This window comes from Phalacrocorax aristotelis, chromosome 7 (assembly GCF_949628215.1).
Source record: "Phalacrocorax aristotelis chromosome 7, bGulAri2.1, whole genome shotgun sequence".
In the NCBI taxonomy this organism is placed as follows: Eukaryota; Metazoa; Chordata; class Aves; order Suliformes; family Phalacrocoracidae; genus Phalacrocorax; species Phalacrocorax aristotelis.
Window position 1 is genome coordinate 52,141,707 of NC_134282.1, and position 15,375 is coordinate 52,157,081.

At 44.0% G+C, this 15,375-nt stretch overlaps 1 protein-coding gene across 1 annotated transcript; it reads left to right on the top strand.

The window, feature by feature from the left end:
- Positions 1-3,426: 3,426 nt before the first annotated feature.
- Positions 3,427-9,430, top strand: MTFMT (mitochondrial methionyl-tRNA formyltransferase). Its single transcript, XM_075100715.1, has 9 exons — positions 3,427-3,642; positions 4,320-4,532; positions 4,948-5,070; positions 5,892-5,994; positions 6,572-6,647; positions 7,215-7,306; positions 7,830-7,911; positions 8,560-8,642; positions 8,968-9,430. The coding sequence occupies exons 1-9, from the start codon at positions 3,491-3,493 to the stop codon at positions 9,166-9,168; spliced, it is 1,125 nt and encodes a 374-aa protein (XP_074956816.1). The 5' UTR covers positions 3,427-3,490; the 3' UTR covers positions 9,169-9,430.
- Positions 9,431-15,375: the final 5,945 nt, after the last annotated feature.

Below are 15,375 nucleotides of genomic sequence, written 5' to 3' on the forward strand. Positions count from 1 at the left end.
CGCGTCCTCTGGGAAACAAGAGCTCCTCTCTGCTGGTGGAGGCAGGTCAAGCTGGGATGTCACACCACGCTGTAAATTCTGCCGTCTTTCTTCCTCATTTCGAGTTGGATCATTTAAAAAGTGGCGTTGCACTAGGGGACGCTTTCCTAGAGTCCTTGTGACGCTTCCGTCACCAGAGAAGGGGTACAGCGACAGGCCCGCAAGCAGCCTCATGAAGTACACAACCAAATCTTCTGGCTTGCTACCTTTAGGAAAGGTGCTGAGAAAATGCCTGGCCACTGTAGTGCAATCTCCGAGCAGAGGGATGGAGACACTAGCCACGGTGAAGAGGTGACTGTAACAGGAGGAGGGGGAATGCAAAGCCCCAGAAGGTCTGTTTTCTTCCCAATTTCCTACACGACTTGATTTATGTATCTATATTTTAATTCAAAAATGCATTTTCCCCAACAGCTGCATGGAAACTGGGTGTGATGGTAAAACCCACATTTCCCTAAACTGAAGCCTTTGAAACCAGGTGGAGAAACCTGATCAGAGGAGACAGGGTGCCTGCAGCCCCTGGGACACCATGGGCACATCTGCGGCTCCGCAGCGGCTATTTGGGTCCCATCCAGCCTGTGGGCTGTGTGCAGGTGAGCTGTCCGGCAGCTCCTCCCACACAGGAGACCCCCCAAAGCCCTGCTGCAGCCCTTGCAAGTCCGATGTCCCACAGCCAGTGGTGAAGCAATGGGCTGCCTCCGCTCACCGCCCCTGGGTGAAGTGGCGTGTGTCAGGGACAAGCCCTAGTGCACCAGCAAAGCAGTTCCTATTCCCCCCGCCCTTCCCTGCACCCCAGAAATAATGTCAAGATACAGGGAGGTGGCCAAGATGCCTTTAGGACTCAGTGTGATGTACATGGAAGTAAAAGCAATTTTCCACTGGTTAGAGTTGGCCCTTGCACCCAGTAATCCTCTCCTTCCCCAGAGGACTGTGAATGCACTCAAGAGCAATCTCTTCAGCAATGGCTGTGAGTGTTTCATTTCATATTTCTCTTGACAACACTGGCACTCTTCAACGGGAGATATCTTTTTACTTCTTGGAGACACTTTCAGTGTCTTTGGCTAGGAAGCAAAGTCGAGATAGGACGTTGATTTGTGTTCTGCTTCCTCCTCGGCTTTGTCTTCACTAGACTTAGGAAGAACTTGTCTGACCTTGGTGTTTTAATTTTGCTTATCTTTTTTGATCCCTTCTGTGTCTTTGACCCGAAATGCCTGGTTACAGAATAACTAAACATTCAGGGTTGGGTTTTTTCCCCCCATGTACAAAAGCAGAGTTCAAATGCAGCAGGAAAGCAAGATTTGTGAGCTTTTTTTTCCCCTTTTTCATGAAACAATCAGATTGTTGTATTCATTCTGCTGGAAAAATTTATATTGTAATAAATCTTTGGTTGAAATTCATGTACACTGTGTCCAAGGCATAATACTAAATAATAGCCGTATCTGAACTGTACAGTCATATCAAAGCTGAGGATGAATTACTTGGGAGCAAGTATACTGGAGTGAATTTAAGTCCACTTCATAAACTCACTGCAAATTAAACATTAATTACTTCATGTGCAAGTCTGGCAAAAACTCAGCATGGAGTTTCAGTATCTCCAGGAGCCTTAATGACTGCCAGAACTGTGAATCCGACTCCAGGGTTTAAGTCGCCTGACGAGCAGCAGGTGAAGCTCCGCACCCAGCACCGATGTGCTGCTGACACATCCAGTGCCTCCCGTGCTGCGCTCCCATACCTGGAAATTAACACCAAGCAGCAGCCGGGTGCTGGGCTCAAACTCCCAGCTTTCAGGTGGCGTTTGGGCCATCCAGACATGCACAGTACGTCCTTGGCCTTTCTGGAGTGCTGGTGATAAATCCAGTGGTTCACCCAAGACCTCAGAGAGCTGGTATTCCGTGGCACGACACAGGACGTCTCCTTCCAGCCTGTCTTCCAGCAATTGCGCTGGCTGCTCCTGGAAACCATGAGTATTTTTCAGCATCCGAGATATTATGGAGTCAAATTTTTTCAGCATCTGAGATAAGTGGTCAAATTACAGGCTGTGTGGAACACGGCTTCCTTTCTTTTGGGGCCTGATACCCGTTAGGTACCTGTAATAGCTTAATTATTGTGCAACAATTAATTGTTCCCTGTTTACCAGCTCCATGCTACCTATGATAAGACAGACTGCTTGCCTGCCCTTTTTCCCATGCCCGTTTTTCAGGATGAACTGCTGGTTGCTTTAATCAATTCTCAAGCAGAAGCCGTTCCTTCATCCTTGCTACCTTTTGTTTATCTTTTTCTTTTACCATATCATTTCATCTATGCACCCTGAGATGAGATGGCTGGACCTGAAGAGTGTCCTGCATTCGACTAAACTGAGGATTTTCACGGGTCTCCCCAGGTAATAGAGAATTAAATTTTCTGGAGCAATTGATTTTTATGTACTGATTCTCAGCTAGGAAATTACCTCAGTATTTGGCAGCGTATTCTCCTTTTTTCAGGGTGCAGGAATGTAAGCACGTTAGTTGGGATGGCCCACCTAAATTTTTTTACCCATAACAGCACTTTCTCATTTGTTTCCCTTTGTCTGAGAGAAGAAAGCCCTAACAGTGGGCAAAACAGACTTGAAAAAGGGAACTAATAAGCACAGTGCTGGTTAGTGCGGCACAAAATTTCACTTTCCTTAGCGATCCTTCCCTCGTGCATACGTCCGACAAATTCTGTCATGCAATTTCTGAGTAATTCCCGTGTTTTCACTGGCATATAGGAAATGTTTCCAGATTCTCACATTCCATGTTTTAGAAATTCCTAGTGTTGAAGAGTGTGGGATATACTGTGACTTAGGTGCGTAGGGAATTTGTGTATGTAATTTATGTTAAATGAAAAGCTGTGCAAATAAACCATCTTCGCATGGGGGAAAAGAATGTCCTAAATAGAACGATAAAATATTTTCATTCTTATGTTATGGGAGAAGATAGTTAAGTAGTTATTCTGACCCCATAGTTTACAAGAAAACATTCTTTACATTATAATCACTGTTAAAACAAAGCTGTCCGCAGGGGCAGGCACAAATCAGCCTTCCCAACGCCGCATCGGGGCCAGCAGAACACCAGTGGCTGCGGTGTCAACACCCCTTTCCGCCCCGACCTTTTTCCGCGTGATTTTCGCACTGAGCCGGAGCGGCCGATTTACGGTCACGAGGGCCAGGGTTAAGGGCTCCACCGCCACGGGGGACGCCCGCCCGGGCAGCACCGACAGGGCGCAGAAAGAGAAGACAGGGTCGGACCCCGGAGCACAGCCCCGCCCGGGCCCGCCCTGGCCGCTCCCCACTACACCGCCCCGCTCCAAGATGGCGCCGCCCCCCAGCCCCGGGGTCGGCCGAACGACACCCCCTCCCCCGCCCCGCCCCGCCCCGCCCGCGAGGCGGGTCCCGCGCCCTCTGCGCGCGTCATCGCTCGGTGCCGGAAGTGCGGCGATGCGGGGCCGGTTGCTGCGCGCCTGGCGCGAGGGGGTGAAGGCGGCGCGCGGGGCGGTGGGGCGCGCGGGGCCGGGGCCGCCATGGCGGGTGCTCTTCTTCGGCACCGACCGCTTCGCCGTCACCGCTCTGAGAGCCCTGGGAGCGGCCAGGTACCGGCCGGCGGGGGAGGGGGCTGGGGGCTGTAGGGAGGGGGCCGGGGCGGTGAGAGGGGGGCGGGGGCCTGAGGGGACACGGGGAGCTGAGGGGACGAGGGCGGAGGGAGCAGGAACAGGGGGGTTGAGGGAACGTGGGGGGTTGAGGGAACGTGGGGGGTTGAGGGAACGTGGGGGGTTGAGGGGAGGGGACGGGCGGGCTGAGGGGATGGGAACGTCAGGGGCTGCGGAGGGAGGGGCTGTGGGTGGTGAGGGAGGGCTGGGCGCCGATGGATGCGAGGTGGGGGCCGGTGATGGGGTTCAGGGACCATTGGGAGATGAGCTGGGGTCGTGGGGGCAAAGACTGGGTTGGGCTGAGGTGGGAAGGGACCTTAGGGTGGGACAGGGACCATGGTGTCAGGAGTGGGTCGATGGAGGAGAATCATGGGGGGGCAGGACTTGGAAGGGGGGAAGAGACTGTGTGAGGGGGGTCTGGGTTTGAAAGGAGGAAGCCAGGGGTGGTGAGGGGGTTGGGGGTGGCAGGGCTGGGAGGCTGGGGACCAAGTAGGGAATAGGAGTTGGAGGGGCAGGTGCTGTGCAAGGGCACAGAGGCACAGTGAGGGGCAGAGGTGATCTGGCCTTCGTCTCTCCCTTGCTCTGTCTGCATGAGGCCTTAAGCGCCTTGTCTACCCCAGGGAGCCCAGCGGGGACTCGCTGGTGTCCAGGCTGGAGGTGGTGACCCTGCCCTCCCGCCTGCCTGGGGACCTGCCTGTGAGGAGCTGTGCCCGGGAGCTCCAGCTGCCTGTGCATGAGTGGCCCCACACAGGACCTGTGGGGCAGTTTGATGTGGGTGTGGTGGCATCGTTCGGACGTCTCCTAAGCGAGGACCTTATTCTGCAGTTCCCATAGTGAGTGAGTTGACAGGACATCCATTGCTGCTTTGTTAACAAAGGCAGGCTCTGGTTTTGAGTCAGCACCTGTGACTTGTAGCAGGAAAGGTCAGCTTCTTGCCTGGGTTCACTGTCTTAGCCCTATGTCTGTTGTGAGGTTCACTGTTCTTTAACACATTGATGTAGATCTAGGTATACGTTCAGCATAATGTGCTTACCTTTATTCCTCACATCTCCCTTTCTGTGTTCACTGAGAAACTGAAGGTTATATAGTGTGAGTTTTCCTTTAAATGTATATTTAAACCAGTAACACTTCATAAGGTCTGAGGAGTTAATTCTTAAAGTAGTTTCAGTGTAATGTTGCGCAACCATTTACATATGGGTTCGGCTTTATGTACTGTTCCTGCTCTAACATTTTAATGCTTCAATCCAGTGGTGTGCTGAATGTCCATCCCAGCTGTCTCCCACGATGGCGTGGTCCTGCACCGATAGTCCACACTGTGCTTCATGGTGATAAAGTGACTGGTGTGACAATTATGGAAATAAGACCAAAAAGGTATGTTAGATGTGCTTCCCAAAACAACTCACTGCTTTTTTTGCCTCTCGGGACTTTAAATGGTCGCCACTTAAGCCATCATTTAAATCATTCTGTTTAATCACTATTTTTTTAAATGTGTGTGTTTAAGTGTTTCAAATTTTAATATTTGGTATTTCATCTGGCCATATGAGACTTGTAACAAATACAGCGTTTTACTGACTGTGTCATTTGCAGTCTAAACTCTAGGGCTGTTCTCTAATTCTTAGCATTAATACAGGGAGCAGACAGAGAACGGTCACACAGCTCAGTGGATAGGCTAGGTATGACATGACAGAAAAGATCTGGTTTTCAGACTTCAGAGACACCTGTAGCCTTCTGTAAGTGAAACCGAGGACAAGAAATTGCCTGTGTAGGGATGAGAAAGAGATTATGTTTTAGTTTCAGCACAAACTCTGGCTTAAAAGGCTTGTGAAAACACATTATCATAGTTATTCTTTCTTTCTTAGATGCTTGTCTGATAATAGATATCGGGAAAGGCAAAACAAATTTCTTCTGAGTACTTCAGGTTGTTTCTTACAAGATCTTATGCGTCTGAACTGTAAATTGTGCATTCCTAACAACCTCGGTTTGTTGAGATGAATCTTACTTGCTAAGATATATCTGATACTCTTTTCTCTGCGTTGTCTTGTGAACCAAACATTATTTGATAATGTGTAAAAAGTGAAGTTCTAGGGGGGAAAAATGGGTAATTAGTAACTGAGTTAATGCACTGCATGCAAGCTTTGGAACTGTTGTTGAGTTTTTTTCTCCAGTAAGCTTGTATGTTTTCTGCTCTGTAGGTTTGATGTAGGTCCAATTATTAAGCAAGAAGAATTTGCTGTTCCTCCCCGCTGCACTGCAAAGGAGCTGGAAGCGATGTTATCAAAGATGGGTGCAAACATGGTAAAATCATGCAAGCTAGTGTCACTTCTGATTGGTACCTTGCTTTTCACATGTGTAAACAGAACTCTTTTTAATCTTGTTCTGAATTGACTGCAACCGATAAGAGGAGAGTGATCTGAAACTTAATGTGTGTGAGCACTTTGCCTTGCTGAGAGGAGAGCTGAGCGGTATGTGATAAACTGTCAGTGTTGGTCCTGGGCATGGCCCTTCTGCTTCTCTGCAATGAGGAACTCAAGTGCTTTGTAGGGAACAGTGCAGTTGCTTCTTTCACTGAAGTGGATATCTGCTTTTTCATCAGCTTTTGTCGTGTTCTAGGATTCGTACCAGAGAGGAGATCATCCATAAAAGAATACTTGGGGTTTTTTATTTGTGATTCACTGGGAAGGATGCCTTTAGTGTGACTGTGTGTATGATACAAGTCTTCCGAATATAGTGACCGGTTTTCTAAAAGCTCACAAGAAAGTTTCACTGGTGAAGAATTAAATACTGTATTTGTATGTCTTGGATTTACTGTTACTCTTAATAAATATACTCTACTTAGCTTTGTTAATATTTAATTCAAAATTAAATTTTGCAGCTGATATCAGTTTTGAAAAACTTGCCTGAAAGTTTACAAAATAAAAAAGAGCAACCAAAAGAAGGAGTAACATTTGGTAGGTACACGTATGTCATACACCTTGTTTGTTTTTCCTTTTAACATTTGGAAAACTAATTTTCTTCCTACTCTGGTGGGTTATAGTTTGCTTAGGTGCCTTTATAATATATCTCTTCACTGTATTCTCTGGCTTAAAGTCATACAGAGTAGAAAAATACTTCAGAATTCTTCAGACTTACTACACTGACTTTTTTCCAGATGCCAGTACAATATCAAAATCACTAGCAACGTCACAAAATCTGTGCCAGTTTGTTATTCATTGTGGCTATAATACTAACAGAAATGTTATAGCTGTGCTTGTAAATGTATGTTATCTGTTTTCAGTGTGATAGGTAAATAAGAGGACAGCTTAGAATAAAATATAAATATGCCAATTTGAGGTTTCTACAAAATCTTTTCTCCAGTTGTCTAACGTACATATGGTTAGATGGTAAACCTGCCATTGGTCAGGATTAAATCTGTTTTAAAATAGTTTAAAACAAGATAAAATAGTACCGCTATTTGTTTGCAAAAAGATGCAAAAACAAGATATGGAGTCCTTTAATTTCTGTTTTTTCCCCCCCAGCTCCTAAGATATCTATAGCTAAGAGTTGTATAAAATGGGAACAGCAAACGGCTGCACAAATAATTCAACTGCATCGTGCGATAGGAAGTACGGTAAAACAGTGGATTTTTTTAAACCCTTTTCAGTCCTGTAGCATGTCTGAGTTTGGTGTAGATACTTTAACTAATGACTAAAACTCAAGTTTAGTTACTTTAGCCTCCAAAACCTAGCACACGTTTTTAAATCCCAGCGTAGTTTACTGTTGGAGGTGGAATTAGAGTGGAGAAGAATTTTCTTGATTTTGATCCCAGGTGTCCAATAGTTTTGTTTCCTTAACTCTGGTATTTCCACTGATGCATTTGGGAGGGTTTCAGAACACTATAGTCACATCTTTGCATGACAGTAAACGGGGCAACTGAGCAGCTACTATAGCCAGTTGCTTAACTCACGCTAATGGTTTGCTTGTCAATGAGATGAAGAAGAACAAGGAAAACTAGATAAAGAAAATCTCTTATCTGGACATAGACCTAAATTTTTGCCCTAATATTATCACCAGTATCTTGCATAAGAAAAACCTAGACAGTTGCCTGGAAATTGTGAAAATATTCTCAGTGTGTCATCTGCTTCTGTTTCCAGTTTCCTTTACAGACGCTCTGGAAGGGCAGTACTGTTAAACTTCTGGATTTTGTGGAAGTGGATAATATCCCTGGTCTTGCTGGTATTTACTTTTAAATGATTCTGTTAAGTTAAATTTTCCTGTCTCTTCAAACATTGACTCGAAGATAGTAACCAAGTGCACTAAACAATAGCTGTAAGTCCTGCTTTCTGAAGCTCCCGTAGAACTAAGTCAGTCTCACATATGCTCAGTGCAATAAGTTTCTGTGCCAAAAATGAACATAAGATAGGTTTTAAGAGCATTTCTGCTTTGTGATGATGTTGAGAGAGCAGCAGGTGTAGTCCTGTGAATCCTGAGACTGGAGGATTTTAATCCTCTCATTAGTTAGGAGATCCTCTTCTAATGCCCTTAGCTGGGATCTCTCACGAGGAAAGCTCTCCCTCTGTACTGTCACTGAAACAGTTTTCTGTGGTAGCCTGTGAGTCTGAGAGCCTTGTGGGCCAAGCAGCATGCCAGAGCACACGGGGCTCAGTGGCTGTTGGTGGAGGAGATAGGGAGCAGTGCCAGAGAGTGACTGTTCCAATTCTACCCTGCTGATTTGGGTATAACAAAACACAGAATACAGTAAAATATTTTTGACCAAAATAGTGACTCAAGACGATTATCATGCTTCAAAGGGATTGAAGTGTTAAAACTTTTTTTTTGTACTTGTTGGCATAAAAATGCAAGACAATCTTGCTTTGCTTTTAGATCAAAGATTAAATGACTGTGGAGCTGTTCCTGGTTCACTACTGTACCATAAAGTGTCCCAAACACTGTTAGCTCGTTGCAAGGTAGGTTTTTTCCCCATTTGTTTTATATTCACTGCCCTAAATATGAGGTTTTTAGTATTTGTGTATTATGTAGCTTTTGTCTTAATTATCTGTCATCTGCACTGAACTAGTTTGGATTAACACCAGTCTTTTTATTTGATACCTCAAGGGACTTTGATTTTCCACTTTCAGGCTTTTCACTTGCAAGTGAGAATTTGACTTGTAATGTAAACATGATGACATTAAATAAAATGTGTTCTGTAAGCCAGCCTGGTGACAGCTAAAGATCATAATTTTAAAACATGGAAGCAGCTTACTGCCAAATTTTTTGTTTTTATTTTTTTAGGAAGGCTGGGTTGGAATTAAAACAGTCGTATTAAGGAAGAAGCTCACAGCAGTTGACTTCTACAATGGATATATGCATTCTTGGTTCCAGCAGAACTCAAGAACGGTTCATCAGGAGTGCAGATTTCAAACACTCAAACTTAGTACGACAAAAAAGACTCCGAAAGAGAGGGAAGTATTAGCACAGGATGTAAAACAATAAGTGTATTTTAAAACGTGGAAGAAGACATCTGTAAGTTCGTCGTAATATCAACTATTTCAATGCCCACCTGTAACATTTAACGTAGTTAAGGGCTTTCCTCCCCAAGTATTTGATCTTGCTGTCATCTGCATGTTTTTCTCATGGATTCCTGGTGATACTCATTTCTTTTTCCCTACCAAGGAAGGGAATCTCTGTGAATGCTGAAGGTAGTGAATAAATTCCTGTTTCCATGGTTGGGTAATAAATTTATTTTTATACAATGTTTTCTGTTTGTTTTTGAGGACTTTCAGTATAATTTTTGTCAGGCACAAGTTCTGCACAGTTGCTGTAATGTAGAAATTTTAAAAAGCTGTCCTTCTCTGTAATTCATAGTGGTTTCACAAAAGCAAGATTCTAAGGGCAGAAGCCTGTTTCATTTCCAAATAATTTATGTCAAATATCTTCATCTTTGATAGGATGCCTAGCAAAAAGTATCCATGCGGTGCTGTGCGATACTTACACATGGAATATTTTCTAGTGAAAGGAATGGATGGGATTTGTCTAGGGTATCTGCTCTACGTCAGAGTTTAAAGCTCTGTGAGACTCTTAGATTATCTAGTTTGATTTTTCTTGCGGACCCCTAAACTACCTTTGTATCCCCACATCTTGATGAATAACTCTAAGCCTCAGCTGGGAGCATCTGGAGAATCTTTTCCTGCCTGTGATAGTTTTCTCCAGAGTTAACTATTTGTAACACAAATACATCCTGTACTTCCAACTGGAATTTGAGGCAGCATCTTGGCATCATACCGTACCTGGTATCGTACCGTACCTGGAGCTGTGTGCACTTGCCTTTTTCAGTGTTGTTTGCTGGGTGGGCTTTTCTGAGCAGTCTCATGTTCTGTGTGATCAACCTTTCCTTTTTTTTCTATTCTTGGCTATTAATATATTTTCTTTTACCAACAATTATGTTCCTTAACAAGAAACATTTGGTGCTTGATGAATATACTGAATAATTTCAAGCTTTGTGTTGATCTTGCAGAGTTCTTCCGTATTGGACTACTAGAGATTTCAGTTAATTGAATAAAGAACTGGCTCATCTGCTTTATCGATGTTAGGTATTGTTGACCCCTTTAGTTATACTGTCCTGTAGTACTACAAGGTGAATCCACATCAGAGCTCAGCTGTATCTGCGTTTAAATAATTTCTATTCTTAATCCCTCTGAACAACTTTGCAGTTGACTCTAGGGAGGGCGGGAAAATCTTGTCATGTGAAATGTTGCAATAATTCTTGATTCATGGAAAGTTAAATTAAATTTTATCCTTTCCCTCCCCTCTCCCCACCCCTTAATCCAACAATCCTTGCCAATTGCTTAATTACGTGTGTCTTCCTGCATATTCTCGTTGTATAGTCTTAGTCTACCGGTACTTCCACCGGTATTCCAGCCGGAATTTGGTTTTATTAAGTCTCAGATTTAGCAAGGGAATAAATGGAATATTCCTATTTTATTCTAATCTGCGATCTCATCCAGTTCTCTTCAGACCATATTTATTTTTTGGGCCTGTTGACTGTAAACAGTAGGTACTATTTAATGTCACCTATTAATGCCAGCTGATTGTTTTTAGTCACCTGCATGTGATGTGAGCACATTATTTTGTTGCCTTTTAAATTCAGAAAAGAAAAATCTACTGTGTCTATTTGCTTTTCAATATGAGTGACTGTTTTAAACTCGTAGATCCCATTTCTAATCTATAAACTTGTTCACCTTGTTCAGTAGATTTTTCTTTGGTATCTTTAGCTGTTCTGATCAATTTCTTATCTTTCCTATTTAGTCATATTGATTATAATATCTTCCCTCTCCTTTTTGTTTTCATATACTCGTATGTATCCTACTTAATTAATATTTATGTGACATCCACCCAGTAAATTCATGTTCTACTGTCATACTCTTTCTCTGATGAGAGAAGTTTTTACCTGATGAGTTGTTGTTAATCTAATCCAAGTTTTTCCTCAACCTGCCTTTGGTTAATGGCACGTATAAGAAGGAGCATTTCATGTGGAGAACCCAAAACTGATGACTCTTTCACTTTCTTGTCTTAGAAGTCATGCAGCACTGTGAGGCTAACAGCAAAACAAAGAACTGGCGAGAACTTAGGAGCTGCTCTAGCGTTATTTGCTCAATTTATTCTTGCTTTTTCTGAATGTTACTGAAGTAAAAGCAGAGCCACTGGAGCTATTTGGACTTGGGGAGGCACTGTTCTGTTACCTTCATATTTACAGCATTATCACTGAAATTTTGGAAGCCTCAAAAGGAAAAAAAAATTGCGAGAGTTGTGTAGGGTTGGTGTTACAATGGTTCTGTTTTGCTCATGCTTGTCCTGTTCTACACATGCTTTTGGCTCTTCAGACTTTTCAATGCATTCCTGTCTTTTCAAGCGCTCATGTCTGGAACCTAAAGCTCAAGTCAGGTGTTGAATTCATGAGACATATCAAAGTGACAGGAGCTTGGTATGCTTGAGCGTGACTTACTGAATGAAAGAAAGCAAAAAAAAAAAGTCTAGAAATGTGTTGTATCACATGGATTAAAACGTTTCTGAAGAAGCATCTGTTGAGGCAGATGCTGCAGTATTTTTCTTTCATTGCCATTGGTCCAACGATTAATCTGCCTCTGACAGGTCTTCCAGAACACACGATTCTCCAAGCAATCCAAGCCTGTGAATCAGTCAAAAGCTGGAAACAACAGTAAGGTGGAAGTCAGGCTCCTGTGGAGAATTCCTCTTGTCTTTGACCGCAGGCTCAGGGGTGCAACTTGTGCTGCAGAAATTACAAACCTGGCAATTTTGCTTCTGAGCAAATGACATATTGTAGTTCTTTGCTCCCTCCTACCCGCTACTTGCAAGTAAAGGTTGTGAAGTCATTTTGCTTTGACTGTTTGGTCTATGAAAGGCTAGTTATTGCCTTATGCCAATAGAAGGGGGTGGGGGGTGGGTTTGGGGGTTTTCTGGGGTTTGTTACATCACTGGTTGCAGTTGTACAGCTGCTAGCCTTGTGTTCTCCCAGCTGGAGCTTCTGGGAGTCAGTTAGTTCTAAAAAACACTCGTAGGCATCATGGAATTCAAATATTCAATGCTTACTGAGGATAAGAAAGCATTTCTAAAGCATCTTTTCCGTAGATGGTGAGGTTTTTTGATGATAATCAGCTGTATGGTATGAGTCTGGCTTCAGGCATTGATAAGAAGCTGAATTAGCAGAGAAATGAGTATACATATCCCCTTCCTCCCCCAGTTATAGATAATTTTAAGCACAAATGGTAAATAATTTTGGACTTATGAGAAGTGAAGTATTTTCATTATCCATTATCATGGGTGGACCCAACCTTTCTGGTGTACTGGGTCCCCAGGCACTGGAAAATGGACTGTGGTTCATTATGACCTGAGCAAGATGAACATTGAGATGTGACTCCCACAGAAATAAGTTTATGGTTAAAAGTTTTTAGATGACCAAACTGTTAAATCAACTGCTTTGTTCCCAGGAATGACTTTTGAGGAAAAGTTCTTTAACTCCTTTGCTTTTTGGAATCTGCTCTGATAAAGTTGATAGCAAAGAACAACTATGTTTCTGTCGTTCGCACCTCCAAAATGACACAGAGCAAAGCAGAGCTGTTGCTGGGTGGCTTTAATGCTGCAAGTAGGAATATCAGCTCTCAGCCACCCACGTCTGTATTAGGTGTTCGCATTGGAGAGAACCTGTAGGGCAATTTGTGCATCTCTCACTGACAGTTTTAGGTTGTGCCTCGTGTGAGATCTGTTGCTGTTAGTCATTGCTGGCAGGCGGTAATTTCAGTTTGAACTAAAGCATAAAGCAGCTGCGAAGAGTTTCCCTGCATGTCTGCGGGAGTTTGAGGTGGCGTGTGCTCAGAAACCCGGTAGATGGTGCTCGCTGCGTATCTTTCAGGGGAAAACCAAGGTCAGCTGGGCAGAAGATTGTGAAAATCCAGTACAGAATGTCTTCAGTCAGTTGTTTAATGCTAGATAATGTCTAAACCATATTGCGGCCAGAATACCTATGCTTGTAACTTACTGTTTTGATCTGTGCAGAGGTTGCTTTAAGGCTTCTCAGAATTGTTTTCTATGCAAGAGATTATCGAAGGTTAGACAGTTCTTCCTTGCTTAACAGTTAATGTCCTAGCCCTGAATAGGCACAACTTTACCCCAGTTTTATGGAGGAAAAGACCGTAAGATTAATTTACTTTTTAATGGAGGAAATCTTTGGCATGCTATTTTTGACATGGTGGAGAAGCTTTAAAGGGAATTGGTGTTCCCCAGGCAGCTGTTAGCCAAAATGTCTCTTTGGAAACTTTGCTTTCACCTAGCTCTGTAGGGGTTTAACTCGGTAGGTAATGAAACTCTGATTATTTTTGCAGAACAGACAAAACAAAAACGGGGCATTCACTGATGAGGTGTGGAATAGCATGTCAGGGTTGACTCTGGAACACAGACGTGGTGATTCAATCCCCACTACCACCGCTGAGGTCAAGTACAGCCACCCTAGCAAGTGGAAAGTGATACTAGCAAAATAAAACAGCTGTCCTCCTTTCGGACGAGAGAGGGAAAGTAGCAGAGGTATTCATAGACCCAGCATCCGCTACGGCTCAGTTTAAGACCACTGAAACCAAATTACTCCTAGAACTGCAAAACGTTTGGGCACCGTAAGGGCTCTGGTGTTAGATAGGGATAATTTCATCTCGGATTTCAAATAAATGTTGGAGGGAATGATATTTCCTAGGATGCTGGTGACTCGCAGTTAGATGCATCTGTTTCATGATCTGAAACCTTATTACTCCCCCTGCTTCCTAGGAAACCTCTTCATTCCTGTTTTCTGCTGAATAAATTACAAATAAACAAAAACTAATCACAGGAGTACTTGAGTCTTTAAAAAGTTGATTGCAAAATCCCTGAATGATTTGAAGGTTGAGACTAGACAAGAATTTATTTCCTTTTGTTTATCCTGACTGCTGATGGCCTGATAGCTTCTGGGAAGCAATATTTTCCCTTTCTTAAAAACAGGAGGAGGGGTAGGTCACCAGATATATCAGAGGGTTGGAAACTAAGTGACCTTAATGGAAGATGCTTTGCCATTAGGCACAGACCTGCCGATGTTTAGGAGCCAGGTCTCCTGCTTCAGCCTGTTTCTCAAGGTTGGTGGTCTGAAGGCTAAGGCCGAGGGAGGAGCTGAGTTGCAGCCTTCCCGCATTCCTCCAGCTGATGCTCTCCTTTGATACATGGGAGCGTGGGTTAGGTTTCAGGTTGCAGAAGGGACATTGCCCTATCCTGACCATAAACACAAGCTGGAGAAGTCAGAATTGCCATTGAACTTTAACATGAAACTTATGTGAGTGGTGGATTCCAGGACCTGCTGTAGCTTTTCTCCTTTCTTAATGTATTTGGCATGGTGGCTCATCTGTAATGACGAAGCGTTAGCACTGGGTGGTGGTTGTTGGGCCAAGGTTGTTTTCTGTTGGTAGTGCTTAAGCACCCGTGTTTGAAACCTCTCTGTCTTGCTCTGTATCCAGTGTACCTGCCAGCAGCCTCCTTGGAGAGCTCAGGGACTGTGAGTGCAGAGACTAGTTTGTTCCTCCAAGTCGGAGTTCAGCTGCAGTGGGGGACAGTTTGGGGAAACTTGGAGAGCTTCTTGCTGTTTCAGACTGTAGGGCTGCGGCCATTTAGTTCCTGTTAAACAGACACTGCTCCCCAAAAGGAAGAGCCCTGTACTCTGCTGTGTTTGGTTCTGGCAAGCCCACATGCAGCAAAGGGACGAGATCCCGAGCCTGCTTTCATCCGTGTATCTCCTGGGTTGGTCTGTAGAAGTCATTTGTGTTACTTCACCCTCAAAGTGATGAAACGAAGTTCGGGATTTGGCTGTCTGCAAAGGAGGAGGGGAGCAGAGGGAAGAGACATTTCTCTGCGAGACTGCAGCGCAAGCCAAGAGCTCTGTGGGAAGGTCCGAACTAATGCTCCCCACTGGCTGCCTTGGCCCCAGCTCACGCCAAGCCCTTGCAGCAGACTAGACACAAAAGAAAACACACAGAGTCTAAAATCATTGGTATGAAGAGGATGTGCCAGAGTATTCCACAGCTCTTCCTTTCCTGCTTCTCTTTGATAACTGACAATTTGCATAAAAACATGGATTGTTAAGGTGGTTGTTTTTTACCTTTTTAAGCATAACTC